The sequence below is a fragment of the Mycosarcoma maydis genome, chromosome 7, assembly GCF_000328475.2.
Source record: "Mycosarcoma maydis chromosome 7, whole genome shotgun sequence".
Lineage (NCBI taxonomy): Eukaryota > Fungi > Basidiomycota > Ustilaginomycetes > Ustilaginales > Mycosarcoma > Mycosarcoma maydis.
Window position 1 is genome coordinate 722339 of NC_026484.1, and position 25751 is coordinate 748089.

General features: G+C 53.9%; 9 protein-coding genes and 1 non-coding gene across 10 annotated transcripts; 6 read left to right on the forward strand and 4 right to left on the reverse strand.

The window, feature by feature from the left end:
- Positions 1–2091: 2091 nt before the first annotated feature.
- UMAG_03050 (uncharacterized protein) lies at positions 2092–2905 on the forward strand (the record flags this gene model as incomplete). Its single annotated transcript, XM_011391120.1, has 3 exons — positions 2092–2145; positions 2243–2342; positions 2439–2905. The coding sequence occupies 3 exons, from the start codon at positions 2092–2094 to the stop codon at positions 2903–2905; spliced, it is 621 nt and encodes a 206-aa protein (XP_011389422.1).
- Positions 2906–3096: 191 nt separating this feature from the next.
- UMAG_10366 (uncharacterized protein) lies at positions 3097–3957 on the reverse strand (the record flags this gene model as incomplete). The annotated part of the gene is made up of 1 exon (XM_011391206.1): positions 3097–3957. The coding sequence occupies one exon, from the start codon at positions 3955–3957 to the stop codon at positions 3097–3099; it is 861 nt and encodes a 286-aa protein (XP_011389508.1).
- Positions 3958–6044: 2087 nt separating this feature from the next.
- UMAG_10367 (Chitin synthase 6) lies at positions 6045–9587 on the forward strand (the record flags this gene model as incomplete). The annotated part of the gene is made up of 1 exon (XM_011391207.1): positions 6045–9587. The coding sequence occupies one exon, from the start codon at positions 6045–6047 to the stop codon at positions 9585–9587; it is 3543 nt and encodes a 1180-aa protein (XP_011389509.1).
- A 2600-nt stretch (positions 9588–12187) lies between these two features.
- UMAG_10368 (uncharacterized protein) lies at positions 12188–15034 on the forward strand (the record flags this gene model as incomplete). Its single annotated transcript, XM_011391208.1, has 1 exon — positions 12188–15034. One exon carries the CDS (start codon positions 12188–12190, stop codon positions 15032–15034), a length of 2847 nt encoding a protein of 948 aa, XP_011389510.1.
- Positions 15035–16797: 1763 nt separating this feature from the next.
- Positions 16798–17981, reverse strand: UMAG_10369 (hexaprenyldihydroxybenzoate methyltransferase; the record flags this gene model as incomplete). The annotated part of the gene is made up of 2 exons (XM_011391209.1): positions 16798–17821; positions 17911–17981. The coding sequence occupies 2 exons, from the start codon at positions 17979–17981 to the stop codon at positions 16798–16800; spliced, it is 1095 nt and encodes a 364-aa protein (XP_011389511.1).
- An 827-nt stretch (positions 17982–18808) lies between these two features.
- On the forward strand, positions 18809–19399 carry UMAG_03055 (uncharacterized protein; the record flags this gene model as incomplete). The annotated part of the gene is made up of 1 exon (XM_011391121.1): positions 18809–19399. The coding sequence occupies one exon, from the start codon at positions 18809–18811 to the stop codon at positions 19397–19399; it is 591 nt and encodes a 196-aa protein (XP_011389423.1).
- Positions 19400–19557: 158 nt separating this feature from the next.
- On the reverse strand, positions 19558–19629 carry UMAG_16052. Its single transcript has one exon. It is a non-coding gene; the product is annotated as a tRNA-Thr (tRNA).
- A 642-nt stretch (positions 19630–20271) lies between these two features.
- On the forward strand, positions 20272–21386 carry UMAG_10370 (acylglycerol lipase; the record flags this gene model as incomplete). Its single annotated transcript, XM_011391210.1, has 2 exons — positions 20272–21260; positions 21365–21386. 2 exons carry the CDS (start codon positions 20272–20274, stop codon positions 21384–21386), a joined length of 1011 nt encoding a protein of 336 aa, XP_011389512.1.
- A 144-nt stretch (positions 21387–21530) lies between these two features.
- Positions 21531–22871, reverse strand: UMAG_03057 (pseudouridine synthase PUS4; the record flags this gene model as incomplete). The annotated part of the gene is made up of 1 exon (XM_011391122.1): positions 21531–22871. One exon carries the CDS (start codon positions 22869–22871, stop codon positions 21531–21533), a length of 1341 nt encoding a protein of 446 aa, XP_011389424.1.
- A 595-nt stretch (positions 22872–23466) lies between these two features.
- Positions 23467–25614, forward strand: UMAG_03058 (uncharacterized protein; the record flags this gene model as incomplete). Its single annotated transcript, XM_011391123.1, has 1 exon — positions 23467–25614. One exon carries the CDS (start codon positions 23467–23469, stop codon positions 25612–25614), a length of 2148 nt encoding a protein of 715 aa, XP_011389425.1.
- Positions 25615–25751: the final 137 nt, after the last annotated feature.

The following is a 25751-nucleotide window of genomic DNA, read 5'->3' on the forward strand; positions in this document are numbered from 1 at the left end:
GTCAACTAGCCAATGACGTCTGAGAACAAGCTCAAGAGAATCTCGACATGGAAGCGGTCACCAAGTAACAGTCGTAGATACCAGATTTACGATGGTTTCAGGAGCAAACATTCACAATTTACGATTCGTGAACACGGAACGTAGAATTCTCTGCCGAATCTGTCCTTCCCTTGAAAAATCAATATAATAAATCGTGAAATCGAACTGAACTAAAATGAACTGAACAAACAAGCACGGAGGTACAGTAACTTACCGAAAATCTCACTCGTGACTCTTCGTGCTTTGTCCGCATGTGACAAGCGTGACAACCGGCGGCCTGCGTTCCGATGCAACAGGAAGCATGTGACCAGCCAATCACGACTTAGCACCGCAAAGCCCGTTAGATGCGAGCATCGACGATTTTCGATCTTACACCATTCGTGATTGCTCGCTGCTCGCTGCTCGCTGCTCGCTGACTGCTGACTGCTGACTGCTGACTGCTAGCTGCTGAGAGAACATTCGTGATTGGCTCTACACGACAAAATTGTGAAATGCGATTGTGGTCAGCAATAGAATGAAGCTATCCACCGTTCAAGGAGTGGCACAGCAAGTGAATTGCTTTTCTCGCAGGAAGCCACGATGGTCATCAGCAGCAAGAATCTGTGCCATCATTCATGCTGATCCATGGACATGAATACGCGGCCTCATGCGGTGCTTCTGCCGCCGGGCCGACCGTAAATCGACGTACTGACTCGTCGGCGTCCAATCCACACATCTCGTCGAGACTGATGCTATGTCCGCCAAGCAGATTGTGAAACGCCACGTGCGAGTAGATGAGCTAGATCATGTGCACTATGCTGACAAACAAGAATGCGTTCCAGAGACGAGAATGTCGCGCTCGCTTTCAGCCGCGAGCCGTTGAACCGTTAGCCTCTTTGCCCGTGTCTTCTCTTGGCTTTGCGGGGAGGACATCGACAGGGGTAGATTTTATCGTCCACGCTGCGTTCAAGCTGTACACTTTCTCACATCGGGTTTCGCGGTCGACTCTCCACCCTGATGTTCATCAGCAGCTCTTCCGTATCTGCGCTTGCCAGCTTCTTGATGGCGTTTCTGCATTTGTGGCTAATTAGTTCCGAACTGGAGCGAAACCCATTTGCTCGTCGGCAATCGAACCCATAGCCGAGTGTCCGCAATCTTGGTTGAAAAGCATCCATGTCCTCATCGCATGTTGAGGTTCAGGTGGACGCGTATCGACATGTCATTGGTTTCGGTTGAAAACGCCGATGTGGGGTACGGGTAGATAGGCCCGCATACGATACCGACGTGGCTATCGACCAGCCGTACACGCTGAACTCGCTTTGGCCACGTGGTTCCTTAGCGAATGGAAACGCACTGGGTATGAGCGCTTTTGCGTTCGTAGAAGTCCAAGGCCCATGGTCATGGTCGCATTCACGATGGAAGAGGAGGTACCATCGGCAGATCGGGACGAGCGTTGAATCTTGTTCCGATTCTGACGCAAGCGGATTCACGATTCACGATTCACGACTGTTGCACACGCGCGCAACTCGCCCACACTGTGTGTATCCTTCTTTCTCTTCCGCGCGCTCTGGCTTTGATCCCACACTCGTAACAGAGCCACGCGCCAGCTCGACTCACAAACAAAGCTACATGCACTCTGCAGCATCTAGATTTTGTGGTTGCTCGAAAGGCTGATTCATTATTTTGTTTTTTGCGGCACCATGGCTTGTGCGAGACGTGCGCATTTCGACAGCTTCACGCTTGTGACTCAGCCCTTCATGATTCACGATTTGCGAGACTCACTCACCACTGTTCAGAAGCCCGGACCTCGGATACTCTGTGGCTCATGCCAGTCATGGGTCCATTCGACAAGTTGACAAACTTTTTGTTATTCACGAGTGCTGCTTGTGATATGCTTCTCTGATCTCCTGCTGTCTGGTATGATTCACGTTCGAAGGACAGCAGCCGTCCGCAGAGCCTTGTGGGCCAAGTGCATCGAGAGCCGACTATATTAAAGCAGCCAGCCATTTTTCGATCTCTGTCCACCATCACACCGAGTGACAACACCCCGTAAGCATCGAAGCCCTCATCGAAATGTCGACAAAGGGTGACCATCCCACAAAAGCTCAGTCGAGCGTGCCGCCTAAGGTGAGTGCGATTGTTGGAGTTGCTGGCCGCGTTTGCTTGCATCGATGATATTCATGCTCACCTTGAAGTCATTTCTTCTCTGCCATCGAATTCACAGCCACCCGGACACGATCGAATGCCCGGCTGGAAGAGGGTAGCAAGTACGTTCAGTCGATTCGTCAGGCGCGATCCGCAGCTGGCGCCTCTGGCTGCCATCAGTAGGTAGCGCTCGATAGCCCCCTTGGCCCTTTTGATCTACATCATACTGACTGTCCGCTCTGACACGTTGTTTTCGCTGTTATTTTTATCAACAGCACTCGGGACCATCGGCCTATACATCTACTTCCACCACAGCAAGGTCTCGGAGGTGGCATCGCAGAACAGCTTTCCGCGCCACAAAGACACGAAAGCATCCAGTCGAGGTTCCGACTCACGTGTTGCTACCGGTGACACGCCCGCCGACAAGTCGACCAAAGGCAGTTACTACACTGAATCCGGCTCGGCCCCCGGTGGACTGAGCAAAATGCTGTATCCACATCTGGACACATCGGAACGAGAGCATCTCGACAACCTCACCGTGCCGCACAACGAGGGCACATTTGGTAGGAGCATCAAGCACGCAGCTGCGCTCGATCAGCTCAAGAAGAACCGCGATGCAGATCGCCACTACAAGCGACAGGGCGATCTCGTGCAGGGACACGAGCAGAGAGAAAACGGTGATCGACCGCTTACGAGCGCACAGCACTTGCAGGATCTGCATGGTCAGAAGCGTAACTACTAGGCGACTTGGCAGCATCGACTCGGCAGGAGTGCATTCCAGATCTTGAAATCAACTGACCGAAATCGTGATTGTCGTTGACATCTTGAAGCCTGCAGCCTGTGATTGGCGCATGATATACAATTTGACTGAGAAAAACCTGTACCAGGGCAGGCATAGCTGTGCAACGAATGCCACCACCTGGACGGATCAAATCACAGAACAATCGGACCTGGTGGTGAACGGCGACCTTGGCGGTACAAAAAGGCAGCTGTTCGGGCATCGTCGTTATTGCGAGTGCAGCCGTGTATGAGATTTGGGGCTGATGTAGCTTGATGTATGCTACTCGTCGTACTTGCTGTGGCCGAGTCGGGCTTGGCTGCAAAGATGCTTGTAGGTGCATCGCTGCTGTCCACTTTGCCGACCTTTTGAATGGTAATCAACCTAGATCGTCCTTGTGTCTCGACTTCTTGTGCATCAGCCGCGGTCAGAGAAGGAATGTCGCCTCTCCAGCTTGTTCTGTCAAAGTAGTGACATCCGTGAATGCCGAGTCCAATCGATAGCACTGAGGAAGAGAGCAAGAATGCCAGAGGGTTTTTTGGAAGTTGTTTGATGGATGGGATCGTCTTAAAGAGCAGATAAGTGAGCGACCAGGCAGAGACTACGCCACTTCCATTGAGTGCATCACCTTGATCGATGATGTATCCGCCAGTACCGAATGCAGCGGCGAAAAAGGCCAGTTGCCAGAACGGCGGTATCACGCGCAAAGGAGCGTGCGTTTGCGACTTGGCAGCCTTTTGCGTTTGCACCTGGGCGACTAGGCGTGCAACGAGGCCATTAGAGCCTTGAGATGATACGCTATGAGCGAGTTGAGCGATGTGCTTCTGGTATTGCAACTTGGCTGCAGCTTCGGCAGCGGCTTGAGCGGGCGAGGCAAAACCGAACGGCGTCGATAAGGCGAACAAGGCGGCAAGACTGTAGGCAGGGGTGCTGATCTGGGCGTACGAGCCGAGCGTACGAACGGTGCTCTGCAGCCATCCTTCCTGCTTCTCCGCTATTGAGGGAAAGAGCTGCATGGCTTGGTATGCTTTTCGGCCAAACTGCTCAGGGAGGTCGGAATGGGGAGGAGATGAAGGAGATGTCGCCGAGGACAAAGAAGCCATCAACCCCGTTACCAGTTGAAGATTACAACCCAAGTCCGATTCACGACTGGCTTGCCTAGACCTGCTTCAAGTTTACATTCTCTGTCCCGCCTTCCGAGATATCAGTTGAATCTAACACAAGACCATTTTGGGCACAGGTAAGTCTGTCGCTCATGAGACACGATTCATGATTCACAATCACGAATCGCGAATAATCGTGAATTGGCGCGCGTCGCAGAGACCAACACAGCGAACGATCTGAGACTTTCTCGAAAACGAGAACAAAAAACACACACACAAGAGAAACGACGGAGCTCCGCGTCTGCTTTTAGCGGACGAAAAGAGAGGTTGTACTGCAGCCACAAATCGCCCATGGCTAGAGCATGACCGACAACGGTGTCCTCGCTGCGTGTGGACGTGCAAGCCCGCACTTCGCTGCGTTAGCGGACAACGTGTGGCTGGTGATCTTGACCTTTGTGTGGTTGCGCCGACACTGACGATAAGATGCAGTTGGCCGAGAAAAAGCAAATTGGCAATTCACGGTTGGGAAAAATGGAGGTTTGGATTGAAGACCTGTCGGACGTGCAAAGATGCAGTTGTGTTTTGTGGACATCCACCGCGCCGACACACGCAACCTTCGTTCCAAGGAGCAGGGTCGAGTAAGATGGGGATAGCTAGTCAAACAAGGGTGCTTGGCAGCGAGCAAACACCGGTGCGCTAGGCTGTCGATTCTTGGCATGCGCTTCTTGTACAACTAACTTCAAGCCAAGGGCGAGAATGTGATAGAACACGAAAGTCACAGTCACGAGTCACGAGTTGTGAGTGTTCTGGTTTGTGACATGACGACGACCAACTCCAACACGCGCCCAGCGAGCCGGAGTTTCAAAACAGCGAAATCTGACAAAAAGTCGGTGGGCTGAAGATCGCAGAGAGAAAGAGAGATGATTACAAAAAAAAACCCCTCCCGACTTTGATGACATACTATTTTATAACAAGAAGCGGAAAAGAGAGGCAAGGGGGAAAAGGTTCATGTCACCAAAACCCTGCATCTCCGATTCGTAAGTCGTGATTTGACTGGCCATCAAAATGGGAACCGGGACGTCCTGTTGGGTCGGATTTGAAATCGCTGATCACAATTCAGAATCGTGAATCACGCACGAATGTGAATTCGTGATTGTGAAAATGGCTGGCTCGGCTGTCAATACTTTGGCGAGGGTGAGAGAAATCGTGAATATCTTAACTCGGACGTGATTCCAAGCGTGAAGCGACCTTTTACAAAAAATGCGCCGATTCTCAGGGTGAAACTCACACACACAAACGCAACGTTGGCTGTGCCGCCCTCCCACAGCAAAGCAAAGCAGAACAAAGCCAAGCAGAGCAGAGCAGTTAGAGAGAGAGTGCAGCAGGAATTTCAATTAGCGAGCACGGAACCCCTTTGAACGCGCACAGTTGCCTCTCTCACACTTCATTCCGCGCTGCACGCTGTACTGTTGTGCTGTGCCCGTAATTTGCTGTGCTGGCCATCGTCACCCTTTTTTACTCTCGTACAACAGTCACATTGACTCGACTTGTTTGTTTCCTTCAACACCATCCTGTCTGCACTTATCGACCTTCATCTTCTTCGTTGTTGTCGTCTTGGTAAAGATAGCCGCCTTCGTCATCCAGAGTTAGTGGCATTCTTACGCTCCAGCTGCCCTTTCCAGTGTAGCACATCCGCTTCGGCCTCATCTGCTTTGATTCGCTCCAACCTGCAGGCATACGTTGGACAACCAGCAAGCTTCTACGCAAGGAGTGCCATCGATCCTACCGATCGCTATCGCTAAATCTGGATCACATCCTTAGTCTCCTCTCATCAACCTATCGAGTTGCAGCAGAACCGTCATTCGTTTGAAGAACAGTATACACGTATACACACACACACGTTTTCTTCACAGGCTTGAAAGCCTTCCACCGCTAGCGTACGCCGTCGCAGCGTCTCGCACCTCGTACTCGTCTACCCTCTCCCCTCCTTCTTTCCTACAATGTCGACCAAAGACGCCCACGATCCTTTTGCAACTCCGCTCGAGACCATCACGCATGACCCTCTTGCAGAGACCGCTGGGCTCAAGGCCGACTACGACAAGCGAGCGTACGGTGAAGCCAACCCAGCTCTGATGGGCACGTTAGAGAAAGATGACATGGCTAACCGTCCGATCGACGCCGTCGAAGAAGTGCCCACCACCTCGATCCGCAAGTGGTGGGTGCGTCTAACCTGGTTTACCACCTGGTGGATCCCGTCCTTTGTTCTCTCCAAGTGCGGGGGCATGAAGCGTCCTGACGTCCAGATGGCATGGCGCGAAAAGTTTACCATCTGCGCCATCATCTTCTGGTTGTGCGCCATCATCTTGTTCTATATCATCGCCTTTGGTCGTCTCCTCTGTCCAGACTACGACAAGGCTTGGAACCTGAGCCAGCTCAGCCAACACGCGGGTGAAAACGACTACTATGCTGCTGTTCGTGGTACGGTGTACGACTTTTCCAAGTTCTACAAGGGCGACCACTCGGACATTACCAATTTACAGACCAGCTCCGACCTCATGCTCCAGCTCGCTGGCCAGGATCTCACCGGCTACTTCCCCGTGCCGCTCAGTGTTGGCTGTCAGTCACTCGTCTCGGACACTTCGCTGGCGCTCATGCCTACTGCCAACAACACGCCTCTCATCTCGCAGGCCATCCACACGTCGGGTCCTCTGCAAGGTGACACGTCGTCCAAGCTGCACGACATCAACTGGTACCCAGATCGCTTCCTTCCGTTTGTCAAGAAACTCCGAAAAGGTTACTACGTCTACTCGAAAAAGGACCTCGCCAACCAGGGCCAGTGGAGGAATTGGGCCGTCATCCACGGCAAGGTGTATGACCTCTCGAACTACCTCAACACTGTCTCGACCTACCAGACCAACCCGGCCTACTCTTTCCTCGACTCGTCCATCGTATCGCTCTTCAAGTCGCAGGCGGGCAGTGACATTACCGCCGATTTCGAGGATGCCATGAGCACCTTTAACCAGACTTATCGAGGCGCCACACAGGCGTGTCTGGACAATGTCTTTTACGTAGGCAGAACCGACTTTCGTGACACGGCGCGATGCGAGGTGCAAAACTATCTGCTGCTAGCGTTTTCGGTGCTGCTCGTCACCACAGTTCTGGCCAAGTTTATTGCAGCGCTCCAGCTGGGCACGAAGCGATCGCCGGAGCAGCAAGACAAGTTTGTGATTTGCCAGGTGCCCTGCTATACTGAAGGCGAAGAGGAACTGCGCAAGACGATCGATTCGTTGGCTGGACTTGAGTACGACGACAAGCGAAAGCTGCTTTTCCTCATTTGCGACGGAATGATTGTTGGTAGCGGAAACGATCGTTCGACGCCACGCATCGTACTCGACATTTTGGGTGTGGACCCCAAGATCGATCCGGAGCCGCTCATGTTCAAGTCGGTTGCCGAGGGCTCCAAGCAGCTCAACTATGCCAAGGTATACTCGGGTTTGTACGAGTTTGAGGGTCACGTGGTACCTTACATTGTCGTCGTCAAGGTGGGTCGTCCGAGCGAACGCTCACGTCCCGGCAACCGAGGTAAGCGTGACTCGCAGATCCTGCTGATGCGCTACTTGAACCGCGTGCACTTTGACGCGCCCATGTTCCCGCTGGAGCTCGAGATTTACCATCAAATGAAGAACGTGATTGGCATCGACCCAGCTTTCTACGAATACATTCTCATGGTCGACGCCGACACGCGCGTTGAAGCGGATGGGCTGAACCGGCTGGTGGCCAACTGTGCCGACGATTCGAGTATCATTGCCATCTGCGGAGAGACGACGCTGGACAACGCCGAGGGTTCGTGGTGGACAATGATCCAGGTGTACGAGTACTATATTTCGCATCATCTTTCCAAGGCGTTCGAGTCGCTGTTTGGTAGCGTTACATGTCTTCCAGGCTGTTTCTCGCTGTACCGAATCCGCAGTTCGGACAAGGGACGTCCGCTGTTTATCTCGAACCGCATCATTGACGACTACTCGGAGAACCGAGTAGACACTCTGCACAAGAAGAACCTGCTGCATCTGGGTGAGGATCGGTACCTGACGACGTTGGTGCTGAAAAACTTTCCGTCGTTCCGAACCAAGTTTGTTCCGGATGCCAAGGCGCTGACGAGCGCGCCGGACCGGTTCGGCGTGCTGCTCTCGCAGCGTCGACGATGGATCAACTCGACAGTGCACAACCTGGCCGAGCTGGTGCTGATGCCCGAGCTGTGCGGTTTTTGCCTGTTTTCGATGCGATTCATCGTGTTTATCGACTTGCTGGGAACGGTGATTTTGCCAGCGACGGCCGTGTATCTGGTGTACCTGATTGTGACGGTGGCGACCAAGAGTGCGCCGATTCCCTACATTTCGATCGCCATGATTGCGGCGGTGTACGGACTGCAGGCGATTCTGTTTTTGCTGAAACGACAGTGGCAGTACATTGGCTGGCTGGTCATCTACATTTTGGCGTATCCGGTGTTTTCGTTTTTCCTACCCATCTACTCGTTCTGGCACATGGATGACTTTTCGTGGGGCAACACGCGAATTGTGGTGGGCGAAAAGGGCAACAAGAAGATTGTGGCGGGTACGGACGACGAGCCGTACGACGATACGATGATCCCGTTGAAGCGGTTCAGCGAGTACCAGCGTGAGGTGTGGGAGGAGGAAGCGGCGGCGCCGTCGATGCGATCGGGCATGACGGGCGCGAGCGGACCTTTTGGCAACTCGCAGGCGATTTTGCACAGCGGACCGCCGAGCGTGTACAGGGCGGGGGGCAGCGCGTACGCGGGCAGCGTGGCAGGCTCGGATTACGGAGCAGGGCTAGGCGACTATTATCAAAACACCAACGTGTTGCAGAAGCCAGCACACTCGCGACAGACGTCGGCGGCTGCGCTGTCACAGATGGGCGGATCGCAGGCGGCATCGATGATGTTTGGCACGGGCACGCCATCGGTGTACGGCATGGCGGGGATGGGATCGATGTATGGGATGCCAGGATCGTCGGCATCGATGTACGGACTGCCGAATCCAATGATGAACACGACGGCATCGATGTACGGCCTGCCGCCGATGCTGGCGAATCCGCTCGGGGCAAACCATTCGCCCGCGCACTCGGACATTGGAGTGAGTATGCCGGTGTCGCAGCAAAACACGGGAGGTAGCCACATATGGGCGCAGCCGCCCGAGGCAGCGACTGTGGCGGCGAATAGTGGCAGGGGGAGCGGAATGCAGGCGCGACCTGTTTCGACCTTGTCTGCGCTCAACGCAACGAATCCGTTTGGTGTGACTGCCGTGGCGCGAGCTCTAGCAGTCAACGAGGCGTCGGACCCGACGGACGAAGAGATCAAGTCGGCGGTACAAACCTACCTTGCCAATCAGCCGAGCTTGATGAATGTGACGAAGCGATCAGTGCGCGAGGCGTTAGTGGCGGCGTTCCCTAACGCGGAGCTGTCGTACAAAAAGTCGATGATCAACAAGGCCATTGACGATACACTGTCCGGTGGCGCACAAGCCTGATGACGGAAAAGCTCTCTTTTGGCATGGGCGCAGCTGGGCGCATGCTACTGGCTCTACTTGTCTCTCTGCAAAACACTCTCTTGACTCTCTTGACACTCTCATTGTTGATTGCTTGTTTGCTTGCTGATTTGAAATTTCATGGACCTTTTGTTTACATTGATGGTGATCATTCGTAGTTTGTTGTGTTGGATGGGGTCTGAGATGTATGCAGTAGCCGATCGCGGGAGGGCGAGTGCGAGTGCGAGTGCGAGTGTGAGTGCGCGAAAGAGAGAGAGGAGAGCGAGCAAAGCGTGGAAGCTCTAGAAGGTTCTACGCGCGACGGGTTGCACTGCACGTCCGGGCGGTGTCAAGCGCTAATTTTAAGTTTGATTGCGTTCATCGTTGGCTGCTGTGTTGGCCGAGGAGAACACACACTCTAGACTGACAGGCGCTGCCGAGTGTGCTGAAGCTGAAAAACAAGACTCGTCTCGAATCGTGGTTGTCCATGTGTCAACTGCTAAGCATCAAGCAACAGCCCTCCTGTGGGTTCCGATCTCGACGGATGCGACCCAGAATCCCAGATCGCGAAGCGTGACTGTGAATGTGAATGTGAATGTGAATCCCCGAATGAGTGTGCTAACATAAACTGCACTGCACTGCACTCACGACTGTACAGTCACAGTCTGTGAGTCTTTTGTGGCGGATGATCAAGAACCGCTTCGGATGCGCGCCTGGTTATCGATGCAAGCTGAGCAAGAGCGGCGACAAGCGGCGACAAGCGGCTGGAATTGTGCCAATCACGACGCATTAACGCAGCTGCTAAGGTACTGTATTCCTGCTTATCATTCACAATTCACGATTCACGATTCTAAGAACAAAAATAAGTCAAACACAAGTGGAGGAAGAGCAGACGCAGGCAAAACATGATTCGTGATTACTCATGACTATCAATCGTGAATCCGAATCCGCCAGTTTGAACACAGAACACGAATACGAAATGCAAGATCGGATGGGAAGCTGCAACTGAACGCAACTGGACGCACTGCGACACCGATTCGGCATGCTCACACATGCCGGTGAATTTGGGTTACTCACCCCTCACGACTCGTGCCTTGGCGCAGTTTCTCTCTCTCTCTCTCTCTCTCTCTCTCTCTCTCTCTTCTCCATGTACGCTTGCGACAAAGAACAGCAAATGTAATGTAACGGAACCACTCACCACTGCGCGGTCTATCCCACCTCTGAGCTGCCGATGCGCTCTGCTCTTTTCACTGTGACTCTGCCATGTCGAATAATCACGATCGACAGTTCATGATTCGTGATGATAGCAAGCTACAGTAGCTTGATGATCGGCCCGGCGCCGGCGTCACTCTCACACCTGTGTTTGTTCACCCGAGTCAAGAGTCACGAGTTTAGCTGCAGACTCAATCGTGAATCAAGAATCGTCAGGCGTCAATCCAATCACAGATACTGTATGGATCGTGAATGCACGTCGCAACGCACGTCGTTCACTTGACGTCAAGTTAGTCTCGATCTCCGATCTTGGTGGATGGAGCACAAACGCACTCCCTCTCCGAGGCATCGCTCCGCTCCTCCTTGCTTCACACACGTCAAACCCATCTTGAATCCATGATCCACGACTACACATCACCACTAACAACATGTCTAGCAGATCACCTGCGTCGCTCGGCATTCCGTCCTCCTCCCGCTTCGAGCCGTAGTGTTCCTGCCGTCGTCGTCGTACTGACCTACCAAACGTCTTGCTTCTTCTGCCGTGGTCACTGGCTGGCCCCCTTTTTTAATCGCCGCCGTTCCTCGCTGCAGCTGCACCCTGCTCACGACTCGTGACTGTCTCTTGGTACTCTCGTTAATTTACTGTAAGTTAGATTTCTTTTTCAGCTGCCTATGACGCTTTTCTTATTTTTGGTTTTTTTATTTGTTTTTTCTTTCTGTCTTTTTCTTGGTTTAATCGCAATTTTCTTCCCAGCTAGAGGCAGGAGACAGGAAACTGGAAACTGGAAACTGGAAACTGGAAAACTGGAAAATGCAAAGGTTTGACACTCTTCATCTTAAGTTCCGATCCATCTCGACTGCATCGTTCGACACCAGTCGTGAGTCTCGTCGCAGTACCAGCATCCACATAGCATCCACATATATATCCAGGCGCCATCCTTCGCGCTAGCTCGGCACCCGGGATCATGTCCTCCTCGACATCCGCTGCTATTCCACCTCAGGCTAACTCGGACGAGTCCAATCCGCTACGAACCCCACCACCACCTTCATCATCAACATCATCGTCATCGTCATCCTTGTCGGCGTCGACTGTCTCGACTCCTACACCTCTTGCTGCCGGTGCAACCTCCTCATCTGCAGTCCAGTCCGCTTCCGCTAGCAGTCCTGATCCTGCTGTCGCATTCATCCCTACCCCTTCATCGTCGTCCGCTCCCGTTACGGCGCAAGTCTCCCCACCCAAAATAACACCAGCAACCCCCTCTTCCTCCTTCTCACCACCACCACCATCATCGTCATCACCATCCGCCACTGTCTCTGTCTCCTCTTCGCCCCCCACGTCATCTACAATACACCACGCTACCGTATCAGACCCCACCACAGAAGACATAGATATGGCTGTTTCTACCGTCTCTCATCCCGCGCCCGACCTTGTCCTAACCGACCTTGGCGCATCGTCCAAGCGTATCACCCCTCTTGCTTCTGCTACTATCCCTCACAACTCGCCTCAGCTCGAAGGCACGCCACTCAACCCATCTCAGCAGCAGCTTGCTCTGGACGCCCTGGTTCCTGCTTCAGCCTTGTCCACTTCTTCGCAACCTTTTTCACCGATCTCCAATTCGCCCCAGCCTATGCAACCCACAAAGAGCTCGCCTGCCACTCCTACGTCTCTCGTCAAGCACAGCGAGCTGACTCCCTCTCCGCGTGATCGTTCAGCCGCTTCGGGATCCGCTTCCTCTTCTACTCCCGCTTCGTCTACCACCCCTGCCCTGCCACCCAAAGTGGCTCCCGTCATGGCCGGCATGGGCACTCTACCGCCCAACGTCCCTCCTCCTTCCGCCTCTGCCTCTGCCTCTACTTCAGCCTTCTCAGCCTCTGACACGCTGCGCGCCATCCCTACCAACAAGAACAACCCTGCTTTCCTCAACAAGCTTCGAAGCATGGTGGATGATCCCAACACCGACGAGCTCATCCGCTGGTCTCCCGACGGCGCCTCCTTCTTCGTACCCAACCACGTCCGTTTCGGTGACCAAGTGCTTCCTCGCTTCTTCAAGCACAATCGCTTCTCCTCGTTTGTCCGTCAACTCAACATGTACGGCTTCCACAAGGTGCCTCATCTCCAACAGGGCGCGCTCAAGCATGACTCTCCCCAGGAGAGCGAGCTCTGGGAATTCTCCAATCCCCACTTCCACCGCGATCACCCAGACTGGCTCTCCAAAGTGCAGCGCAAAAAGGGTCCTCGCGACGACAAGGACAACCACGCCGACCGCGAAGCCAGCGCCACCACTGGCCAGGAACTCATGCATGCCGGCGCTCTCATGCGTACCGATTTCGGCATGAACAACCTTGGCGCCGATGCCAACGCCGACGGCGCCCTTCAGCTCGCTAGTGTTCTCAACGCCATCAACGCCATCAAGAATGCTCAAACCAGCATCAGCGCCGATCTACGCCATCTTCAAAACTCCAACCAGAACCTGTGGCAGGAAGCCGTAGAGTCCCGACAGCGCGCCAAGCGTCAGCAAGAGACCATCAACAAGATCCTTCGTTTTCTCGCCGGCGTTTTCGGTAATCAAGAAGACACAGAGACTCCGGTCCCAGGAAAAAAGGTATCTGGAAAAGCTCGTGCTGGAAAAAGAGTTGGCGTAAGACCGCAGCAGCAGCAGCAGCAACAACAACAACACCAACAACACCAACAACAACGAAGCAAGAGCCGTCTCATGATAGAGGACGGCAACGCTTCTTCCTCTTCGAGCCACCGTGGCATTCAAGGCCTGGATCTGCCGCTCGACCAAGAAGAGATCGAAGAGATGCCTTACCATCTTCGATTCCAGGAGGCCAGCAATAGCGACTCGCCCAAAGTCCAAAGCCCCTCGGCCAACCTTGGCGCTTCAAGGTTCACACAGATCGGCTCACCGCCCAGCAGCTCCAGTGCGGCCGACTTTGGAAGGCAGCTTTCTGAAGCCGTTTCCACACCGGGCGGCTCGAGGAGGCTCTCGTCCCAGGCAAGCAACCAGGTGCTCAACGCACTAGCATCGGGCGAGGGCAATGCCTGGCTTGCAAGTCTGTTTGGTGCCAGCTTGGCCAACCAGGGCTCCAAGTCGACCGGTCCCGCCTCGGGCGGAGGTCTGAAGCTCGATCCACACATGGTGGCCGCCCTTCAGCAGGCATTGGCGAGTGCTGGTGGTGTCAACAGCGCCAGTGACAACACAGGAGACTACTTTGGCAGTACAACCGGTGCGCCAGCCGATGATGGTTCGTCTCGCTTCTCCGCTTTCCCGTCGTCTTCTTCCAACGCTTCTGCTGTCTCCTCGTCCAACTCGGCACAGGCCAACGCACTCGGACTGGATGCTGATGCGCTCGCTCGATTTGGGGCCAGCATCTCGCACGCACTCGTGCAATCGCCGGCTCGCCCAAATCCAAACGCCGGTGCATCCAACACGCAACCAACCAACTACAGTGTCACCTCGCCCAGCAAAGGCGGATCAGCCAACCTGTTCGATATGGGCAACGACGAGGTAACAAGCAGCGGTAATAACAACCAGCAACTTGCACTGTCGCTGTCTAGAGCAACGCGCGATCTGCAGAACACTTCGAGCGACGTGGATCAGGTGCAGAGCAGCATCAACTCGCTCATTCAAGGTCTGCAGGGAATTGCAGGGCAAGCACCGGCGTCGGCGTCGGCGTCGGCGTCGGATAGAGCAGCGGTGGTGCCGTGGCAGACGACGTCGGGAGCTGCGTTTGATGCGGCGCCGGCGACATTTGGCGATGCGAGTGGCTCGGCTTCGGTTGGCAACCAGTTCGAAGCGCCTAGTGGTACAACACCGCCTTCGTCGACGGTTGACGTTGGTGCGACGTCTGGTACGAATGCTGGCATGGACGATTTCGACGTCGACTCGTTCCTCAGTCAATTTGTTGATTCTTCGCAAGCTCCCGGTGGAGGCGTCACGAGTCCGACACCGAACAACGCATATGGCGAATCGCCCTCGTTTGCCTTTTCGCCTGCCACCACCGCTGCGTTCCTGCATGGCGCTGCAACATCCGCATCGGATCTACCATACGCTCAACAGCTCACGTCCAAAGCCGAGTCGGGCACCAGCTCCAACAGCTCGAGTAGTCGCTTGAATGGTAAAGCGGATTCCAACGCGCCCAAGAAGAGGAAACCCTCCACGTCCGGCGTCGAACTCGCCGTCGATGTCGATATGCCCGATAGACCGCTTAAAAAGTCGGGCAGGAAAGCTTGACTGCTTTTTACACACGCTTGGTGGTTGCTTTTCGTTTGAGCTTATGTATTTCTATCGTCCGAGGCCAATTGCTGTTTATCAACCACTCGAATCGTGAATCATGAATGTCACAAGCAACGTGGTTTTGCAATCGAGGTGATCCGATCGACGTAGGTAGGCTTGCGGATTTTTGGCGTGCATCGAGCAAGGGACGAGGGCGACGGCGCAGAAGCGGTGGACCATTGGGGCGAGTGGATTGCACCATCTGGCGTTGTGCTGGATTGCACGGCTTGGCGAGACGGCGTGTCTGGCAAAGACACGGATGCTTCAGCTTGTCAACATGTTTGGCTTGTAAGCGCAATTGGATTCGTGCTTGCACATGCACTTGGGAATCATGTCGCAGCTGTAGTCGCAGAGGCAGATTCGCTGACTCTATCACGCTCGACGTTTTTGCGATCGCGGTGCATGCTGAATCTCGCCGTGTTGCGCGTGATTCTCGCGAGTCGGATCGCGTGTTGGCTCGACGTGCGCAAACATGGAGATGCTCTTGCTGCAAACCTGCTCGTACCGCGACGGCGATGGACCGACATGCACTCGGTTGCACACATGCTTCTGCGCTCGCACCACGTCTCGCGAACGAGCGTGTTGACCAGCCTCGATACGGTCTTGGTGTCGACTGTCGGTAGTGGCTCTTGACTTGTATACGCTCTTGAGATGCGACATGGTATGCGGCGGAATGACTTCGGACCGTCGATATGCATGCCAAATTCGAGTAAAAGTAAACGGGTGACTAGCGCCATGTCACGCACGACACGCGTCGTCGACTGTACGATTGCGCATGCGTCACTCGCACCGAATAGCCTGGCGCGCTTCGCGATGCGAGCAAGCCAGCGTGCTACCTACACAGCCGCGTATCGACGAATTGGCTTGCATTCACGATTGTAATTCCACGATACATGCACGTGAACCAAGCCTGCCGAGAGCGAAACAAGACGTTGGTCTCCACTCAAGCCATGAGACGAGCGCGGCGATCGCGCGTATGTAGACGAGCACGTAGCTGGCCTAGCCACATGACTTGAGCGTGTGCGCGCTATTGGAGCGTCCATGCCGCCCATCGAATAGCGCAGAGTGACTCTCGTGCAAACGAGAGAAGCAAAGCCGAACAGAGGCCAAAGAGCGTTGGGCAAGCCAAAGCGGTGCACAGCAAGCGCGTGTCGTCGCGCGCATACCGCAGTCTGCGTTGCGTGTTGAGCGCGATGCGCAACCAAGTGCACCGCACACATCGCCACATCGGCGCATGCCGAACAAACGGAATCAAGTCAATCAACAGACGCGAGACTCAGTACAGCGTCGCTGCTTGTGTTTTGTCACTCGAATTCGTCGTGTGTTGAGCCTGCCACTCTGAGCGGTGGCTCGACCATCGTGCTCGCCGCCGCATACCTTGAGGCTCACACAGCAAGGTGATGCTGGTTTGTGTTTCTCGTGCTCCTGTCTCACCGCCGCTCGAACTCGTCCGTGTTTCCATTTGTCTGTTGGCTCGTTGTCCTGTCGAGCATCAGTCGTCTGCGCGTCATTCGTGATTGCAGCCAACTTGTTGGTAGTGCGCCATTCCGGCGCGCCACTCTTGAACCACTGCTCATCCACGCTCCACAAGAATCGGCAATGATGGCACTCGACTCGACACTCGTCACTCCTGCAGCGCACCGTGACAGCCTCAGTGCAAGCCCGCTTTCGAGCAAATCCCGAATGCTCATGTTTTGCAACCGCCTTGATTGTTCTATGCGTCAAGAAAGTGGCTTTCGTGCCCAGAAAAAGTAGTTGCATTCGCGCGTGCCAGGCAAGCTGGTCTGCGACTTTGCCAGTGTCCATGCGCGCTTCCACGGCAAGTAGGCTGTACCCCTCACCTCGAAATGCAGTCGTTCCGGCAATGTCGAGTGCTTGCCGTACCACTTTAAGTCGTCTTGAAAGAAATCGACGAGCTCCTGTGGGTTGATGTACTGGTGGTGCGTGTGCGTACCAGGAGTGACGAGACGGAGAACGTCTTCGGCCATAAAGATGGTCAGCAACCACGAGAGAGGGGTGCGCGCGATCGTAGACATGAAAAGATGACCACCGGGTTTGACGAGTTTGTCGAGCGAACGAAGGAACTCGGCAGGTCCATTGACGTGTTCCAGTACCTCCATGGCGCAGACCACGTCAAAGCTGCGATTCTGTGCGACCAGCTCTTCCGCAGTGGAATGCAGGTAGCTCAGCGAAGCGCCGCCGAGAGCGTGACGACGCGAGAGCAGTGCATCTCGTGCAGCGTGTGTTGTGGCAATACCAATGTTGCTTGCGCTCGCATCGACGCCGGTTGTACGTGCACCAAGTCGCGCTAGCGATTCCGAGAGAAGTCCTCCTCCACACCCGATATCAGCGACGTCGAGATTGCGCAGAAATTGCGTCTGCCCCAAGTTGTCCACTGCACTGCGTGCATTTGTCGACGACGTCGGACCGGTGCACGTTGGCGTCTTGCCCGACCGAGCAGAGACTTGTTGCTGAGCCAGCTCGTAGCCCCATACTTCGTCGAGCTTTTCGCGTACAAATTGAATGCGCACAGCATTCATCGCGTGAAGCAGCCCAAACTCGCCATGCTCATCCCACCATTTCGAAGAAAGCCGACTGAAATGCTCGATCTCTGATGCGTGCACTGAAGAGGTTTGCGCGCTCTGGCATGCAACGCCATCGCCAGCGCTGGCAGATGAAACAGGCCGCGAGTCGAGACCATGCTTGGACGATAAAGTAAACGGCCGTGCTGATGCGGTCAGTCTCCTACATGGGTGCACAAAGACAGGAAAGAGGGTCTCAGTTTTACTCTTCGGATCTCCAGCGCCACGTTGTCCAGGAAGGCAAACACTCACTGGCAAACCAAGGCAGCGCTGGGGGAGCGCAAGTGCAAGCGCGCAGTCGACCTAATCGTCGCCGAGTTCATGTCGAGCATATAGTGGCGTGATGAGAATGGACGTTGCAATAATCAAGCAAAACAAGTGGTATAGTAGAAGTACAGAAAGCAAAGGGAAAAGCTACAGAGATGCAGAGAAAAGGCGGAACTGCGATGCGCACAAAAACAGGCAATCACGAATGTGGGTGAGAAGTAGGTCAGTCTCGGATGCTCGTTGATCGTTTTAGTGTTGGTGTTGGTGTTTGAATCGAGAACTCGATCGTGCGCTTGGATCAGACTAAGGGAGGATAATAGCGTAAAGGCCTCCACTGCTATCGGTGTTGTCGGCAATGAAATTGCTTTATTACGACTGGTGCCAGGCAGAATCCAATCATCATTCGGAAGCGGTGTGTGGAAGAGAGATGGAGTGGCAACTTACGTTTGAGCGATGCTGTTGGTGGAAGAGAGGAAAGGAGAGAGTCAGTTGAGCAGAGTTGGCACTAATTCATCTTTGTTCGCGCTGCTTTGCTCATCTGAGAAGAAAACGTGAAACTCACAACAAGAAAAAGCTGCGACGTGCGCTTCGTCGTTGAGCCACTCACGACTCGCGATCGGGAAATACCGATTCGGAACTCTCGCGCGAGTGGATAGCAAACCACTGAATTCATATTCGTGATTCGTGATTGGACCCTTGGCCGACATCTCAAAGATTCGTGATTGCATTCGTGCTTCACGATGTACGATTCACGATTCACGATTCACGATTCACGATTCGTGATTGCAGCATGCTTGGACACACCTGTTGACGTTGGTTGTCACACCACGACGATCAGAACTGCTTGAAAGGGAAGAATTTGGATCGTGTCCGGGTGCTCGTAATGACCTCACCTTTCAGCAGCTGCTTTGGGCACTCAAAGCAACCACCATCGTGCGTCTCGAGCCAAGAAGAGCACCTCAACGACGCATCCGCCACACCAGCGAGTCGTCGAGCCATCGACGGCATCGACGCGGCCAAATGTGTGTTTTGCAACGTCACGCCTGATCGGTTCAGGATTGTGATCGAAGATGAGAAGCTCATCTGCTTCACCGACCGATCACCTGGCGCAGCGATCCATCTGCTCGTCATTCCACGCAACCACATTGCCAACGTTCAGAGCCTCACGCACAACCACACTGAACTGGTCCGCCAAATGCAAGCACTCGGCAACAAAGCGCTCGATCTAGTCTCCACATCCAACTGCGCGCCGGAAAGAAGATTCGGTTTCCATATTCCACCGATACGCAGCGTCGATCATTTGCACTTACATTGCCTCGAGTTACCGTTCAAGAGCCAGTGGAAGGCCATCAAGTATCGCCTGGCCGAGCCACCAAATCACAACTATATCAAAGGCTGGTCCTGGTTTGTCGAGTGGCAGCAAACGTGCGCCTTGCTGAACGCCGGACGCAAAATCAAGATATCTAGCTGCTAGTATTCAAGTCCCTGACAGATACGATCCTACACGACAGATACCCCACTTACCGCCTTGACAAGATTCTTAGAATTGTCGCACTTGCACACGACATGCAGAATGATTGAGCTACACAAGAACAAGAGTCGCGATATCTGATTTAAAAAGAATAAAATAGTTGCCTCCTAGCCGACTCGAACGACTGACCTCTTCATTACTAGTGAAGTGCTCTACCGCTGAGCTAAGGAGGCTTCGATGTTTACCAGAGATTTATCAGCATATATGATTAGACAATCTTGCACAAGGAGGATTCGGCTAAGTTGAAATCGCAACCGGCTTTGATGGTTCTAAAGATGCCCTTCGAAAGCTTGAGCAGTCAAGCAGGACGAGCGAATCTGTGCAGCCGAGGAATTATCGACAGTGGTGTCCTCTTGAGGTCTGCGCCTACCTATTGCGCCTTTCGGAGAGGGTTCGAGCGAGATGGACTGGTGCAACGACCAGTGAACTTGACCGCGGCTTGGGGTGGTATGTGCTTAGTTTTACCAAACTGTTGGTCTCGACCGGTTCGTGATTCGGTGAATTTCAGGTGTAGAGGCGCAGAAATATACGTCAGACGATTTTGAAGATGTTGTGATCTCACTTGTAACCGAGCACGGTCCGTTTGCTCCGTTATTTAAGTCATGAGCTACTTACGGTGACTTACTTGTACACGTCTTTGTCTTTCAACAAGACCGGTGCATTCGTGATTCACAGATTGGCGTGTGAACCCCTTCAACGCACATATATTCAAGGCAAAAGTAAGACCGCAGACTTCACGATCCGGCACTTTTTTCAGTCCTATCACCTTGATCCGATCTCGCCCTCTTCACTACTTTCAAACTCTTCGCACCATCATGCCGGTCGACAAACCTCGCACGATCCCACCCGAGATTGACATCCCCAACGGCGGCAAGTCGGAACAATTCTGGATCGAGACCGACTACTCGGACAAAACTCGCTTCTGGGCCAAACGCTTCTATCCCACTGACGCCAGTGATGCGCAGGTGCAACCCAAGTCCACTACGATCTTCGTTCATGGCTTTGTGGAGTATGTGGACCGCTATCGCAACATCTTCCGTCTTTGGCCTAGCAAGGGTCACGAGATTCTAGGTTTCGACCAACGTGGTTGGGGAAATACCTGTCGATCCTCATCCGATCCTGTCAAAAATTACGGCAACACCACCTGGCCCCAACAGTTCCAGGATCTCGAGCATGTGATTCGCCAGACACGCCAGCGATTGGATGAGCAATGGGGTGTCAACAAGGTACCCATCTTCCTGCTCGGTCACAGTATGGGCGGTGGCATCGTGACCGCCTTCCACACGCGCAGTCCAGAGTGGATCCAGCAGCACGGCGCCAACAGTCCGTCGCAGGAGGCCAAGGAGATGGTAGCTGGTGTGATCGCAAGCGCACCATGGCTGACGCTCACCAAGCCGCCTCCGTGGTTTGTCGTCTGGGGTGCAACCAAGGTGCTATCGCTGATCCCCGAGATGCACTGGAGCGTGGATCTGCTGGGTAAAAACATCTCCAGAGACCCCGTGGTCGCGAGCAATTTTGAAAACGATCCGCTCTCGGACAAGAAAGTGTATCTCAAGGCGATCCAGGGCCCACTGCAGGGTGGAATCGACATTGTAGACAATGCATACGCTCATTGGCCAGAGTCGAAACCGCTACTGGTGCTCCATGGTACTGCCGATCTGGTCACCAGTTACAAGGGTTCACAGAAACTCGTAGAGCGTGTCAAGGCAAACGACAAGACGCTCAAGCTCTTTGATGGCTTTTATCACGATCTGCTCAACGAGCCTGGCCAGGATAAGGTGATCGTGGGAGAATACGTGCTAAAGTGAGTTGCACCGCAGAAAATTGCCAAAAGTGGTCGCGATATGCTACTGACCCCTGACGTTTTCTGACCTTTTCTCATTTTCGTTGATGCCTTGCCTGTCGCAGCTGGTTGGACAGTCACTTGTAGATTGCAACAGCAACTCGACTTTGATCAACAAGATCGCTTCTCATCGTTGTTCTCAGCACGCGAGAGACGCGCGCACTTTACGTAGGTATCCGAGTGTCATGACAGTCACATCGTAGAATGTCAGTGTGCATAACAGCGATACGACTAAACGGGAACAATGACCTTGAGAAGCTGGCGCTCCCACGCGCGCAATCCTTCCGCATCACGTGCCGATTTGAATTGTGCATCGGTCGCTTCTCGCTTCATTTCGGCAATGGCGTCTGCGAACACGCTCCAATCGATGCAATTGCCGTTGATGCTTGGCTTGTCGTCAGAGGATGGCGTGTTGATGGACCATTCACCTTGACGTGTGCGGGTGAGAGTCTGGACGTGGGCGGCAGATCCAGCAGCGAGCGCAAGGTCGTGCACGATGGATCGCACGTATGTGCCCGAAGATACGGTCATCTCGAGTACAAATGCAGGTGGTCCCGCCGGGTCGGCTTGTGACTCGCTGTTTTCCGTGGCTGATGAATTGGCATCTGCAGTCGTTGGTGATTTCTGCCACGAGGTCGTGATGGTCGACGCACTCTCTTCTGGCTCTTGAGGCGCAGTTGCGTCGACCTCCTTAACGGTATCAGTCTGGCCTTCTTTGCGGCCTGCCATATGGAGCACCCTGCCTACCAATGCCTTGTCCTCTGGTGGTACCTCGCGTTGCGGCTCTTTGAATGCGTGCTTGCCAGGCTCTAGCCAGTCGACCAACCGCAACTCGTGGATGGTAACTCTTCGCGCTTCAATAGGCCGAGGCAACGGCAGGTTCTCTCTGGCATACTCGAACAGCCTCTTGCCATCCATCCGTACCGCCGAGTACAGCGGCGGGATCTGCAAAACTGCACCCGTGAATCTGGGCAAGAGATGCGCAATCATCTGCGGTGTAACATGATCGAACGGCTTCCTTGTGAGAATGGGATCGCAAGAGTCGTACGAGGTGGTTGCAGACCCAAGCAGACCAGTGCTTCGATACTCTTTGGTACAGTCAAGGTACTTTTGTAGGTGTTTGGTTCCGTTGCCCACACCAATCACCAAAACACCGTCAGCAAGAGGGTCGAGCGTCCCGCCTTGGCCGATCTTAGGAGCGCCGGCTACACCACCGGCCCATTTTGCTTTCCCTTTGGCGCCAAACTTGCCACGCTTTCGACTCTTATCGTTGACTCGATTACCATCAGCATCTGCAAAGAGTGGCGAGGTTGCGAAAAGGGGCTTGAGATCGTCGAGCAGCGACATGGACGTCGGGCCGCTAGGCTTGTTGATTCCAAAAATACCCGATAGCGGGCGTGCTGACGCAGAAGCTGCAGCAGAAGAGGTCACTGAGCGGACAGCATTGTGTATGGGTCTCACTGCTGACATTTTGCTGACAGTTTTCTCCTGGAATTGATGGTTCGTAGGTGGATCGACAACAAGTGTATGGGGAGCGACTAGATTGTTTGACACGTCGTCTTGCACAGACATTGTCGAGTGTCTAGGACCAAGCAGCGGGATGCTTTCGACGCATGCAGCAAACGTGTTTGACTGCGGGCAAAGATGGTGTTGGTTGTTGGTCGTTGCACGATGATGGTGAAACAGCAAGGCTTCAAGAACAAGATCAAACCAACAGAGCACAAAGTGGAGCTAACACTCATCACTCACACCGAGTAACCGCGTTTTCTTCCAAACAAAAAAACAAAAAAGAATCGGCGATCGGATCGAGCTTTGATTGTTACCTCCACGCTGAGCCAAAAGAAAAAGAAGAAAAAGAAAAGAAAAAAAAAAAGTTGGGAGTGTACGACAAATGTACAAAGCACCACCAGAAAGGTGTCACACTCTCATCTTACTCTCAGTCTCCACTCATCCCACATCGTTTTCAAGCTGATCGGTGTCGGCAGCTATCGAGCATCATCTCGATCGCCGCATCACCTGCAATCCTTGATTTGGTTGCGTCGCCATGGCGCTTTGATCTTGTCGCGCACACACATAAAGATCTACCCACTGGCTCATCGATAATTCGCGTACAGAGCAGTGCGATCGTGATCGTCGCCGCCTGTCGAGGCTTGGCAGATCTTGTACCATGTCGTCCACGGCGCATTCGCCACAAAAGATCAAGCTCTGCGAGCATATCTTGCTCCAGCACTTTGGTCCTATCGCTGCGCGGGTTGGCGCGCTTTTGCTCAAACGTGGTCGGTTGACAATCCGCGAAATCAGTCGCTTCCTCAACCAGCAACCCACTCGAACTAACCGCGGCCCCATTGATCCTTTCAGCAACCACAGCGCAACCAACAGCAAATCCACCCTGGTTTCGGCGCCCATCGCAGGAGCAAGCTCGAGCTCCAGCACAAGCGATCCAAACGCGCCCGTTCCCGTTCCCAAACTTCTCATCGAACAGACCGTCATGACACTCATTCAGCACGGATGCGCCTGGCACAGCTCAACCGATCCCGACGTGGCTGATCCAAACCAGGAGTTTTTCGAAATCAACATCAACGAAGTGCTGCTGCGGTTGCGCTTCGGCAGATACATTGGTATTGCAGAAGACGAGCTTGGACAAACCGCTGCTAGGATCGTCAAGCTCGTCCTACAGCATGGCAAGCTTCAGGCAAATGATATCATCGACCGCGTCGCAACCGAAATGGACGCACAGCACAAACCAACTTCGCTCACAGCTGACGCCCAACCCAACCGCGGCGATCCTCCAAACGGCACCGCCAACGGCTCCAACAACAAGAAGCGAAAGGCCGATAGCGCTACCGAGCTATCCGCGCTTCAGTCGCAAGTAGCCCGTCAGCTCACCCTCCTTCTGTATCGTACCTATTTGCGACCTAGCTCGGTCCATCAGCATGTGTCACCTCGAGATAAGGAGATCAAGTACGAAGCCAAGAAGCGTCGCGAATTGCGCGGCATCCCAACACCCAAAGACTTGCAAAAGATCAAGGAACAAGTGCGCGCTCAGATCGCCGAGGAACGAGATGCTGATTGGGACATCACCGCCACAACCGTCACACTGGGTCCTGATGGGCTTGCAGCAGATCACTGCGGTTCACGGCGTGGCTTGCTCCGCAAACAGCAAAGCGCTATCGCTGTCGCCAGTTCAGCCAGTAAGAGCAAACGCGCAAAGACTAGCAGCAAGAGTAAAGACAAGACGAAGGACAAGAACGGCGTCAACGGCATTGACGGCGTTCACGGCTCTGCTTGTCGAGACACTTTTGACCCTGCAGACGACTTTGATATCGATCCTACCGTCTGGTTGCGCGTCCACTTTGATCGCTTCGACGTTCACCTTCGTGACGAAGTCATGATCGACGCCGTGCGAGAAAAGTACAACAACACCGCCGCCGAGGTATTTCGTCATCTTATTCAGGCGGGCGATGCATCGACGAACAAGTCGGTACGAGACGTGCGCAGTGCACCCATCTCGATCACCACGTTATGCCACAAACTGCCTTCTGACTTATCGCTACAGAAAGGTTTTGACCGTCGTTCGTTCGGCAAGGATCGCGCCTCGCTGCCGAGCAAGCAAGAATTCCTCGCCGAGTACAGTGCCATCTTTTCGCATTCCGAAGACGTTTCTGGTCGATCGAAAAGCTTGCGTCTCATGGCACCCGCATCGGACAGCACCACGAAAACCGCCGGTGGGTCCAAAGTGGCGTCTACTCTCACCATCGAATTTGGCAACCTTGCCGAAGGTATGCGCAAAGATTTGCTGCGAAACGTCGTCGAAGAGAAATTCGGCACGGCTGCGATCCGTATCATGAACATCCTTCGCGAAAAGGGCAAACTCGAAGAAAAGCACATTTCCAAACTCGCACTCGTCTCGATCTCGGAAACGCGCGACCTATGCTCGCGACTCTTCCATGCTTCGCTATTGGGTTTACAAGAGGTACCCAAGACGAAAGATCGTGATCCGGCAAAGACGTTTTTCCTCTGGTTTGTCGATGAGGCCAAATGCCGCGCGTGGTTGTTAGACCATCTCTACCAGAGTCTCGCCAGGTTGGGTCAGAGGAGGAACGAAGAGATGCGCAAGCAGACCCCGCTCCTGAGAAAGGTCGAGAGGAGCGATGTCAAGATGGACACGCTCGGCTTGTTGACCGAGTGGGAAAGGCACAGTTGGCAGCGTTTGCAAGGTGTGCTTCAGACGCTGACTGTGGCCGAGATGCGCACCGAGATGGATGTTTTCGTCATGCGTGATCTGGCTGCGGGGACTTATGTTAGCCAAGAGTGAGGCGTGCCGTCTTTGGATTCCGATGCACGCTTTCGTTGGTATCGCTGATCGAAATTGCATTTCTTTTCGCATCATCCGGCTACGAGGACTCTGCTGCGACTGTCTGTGTAGAATCACCGGCGTGGGAGCCACATAAG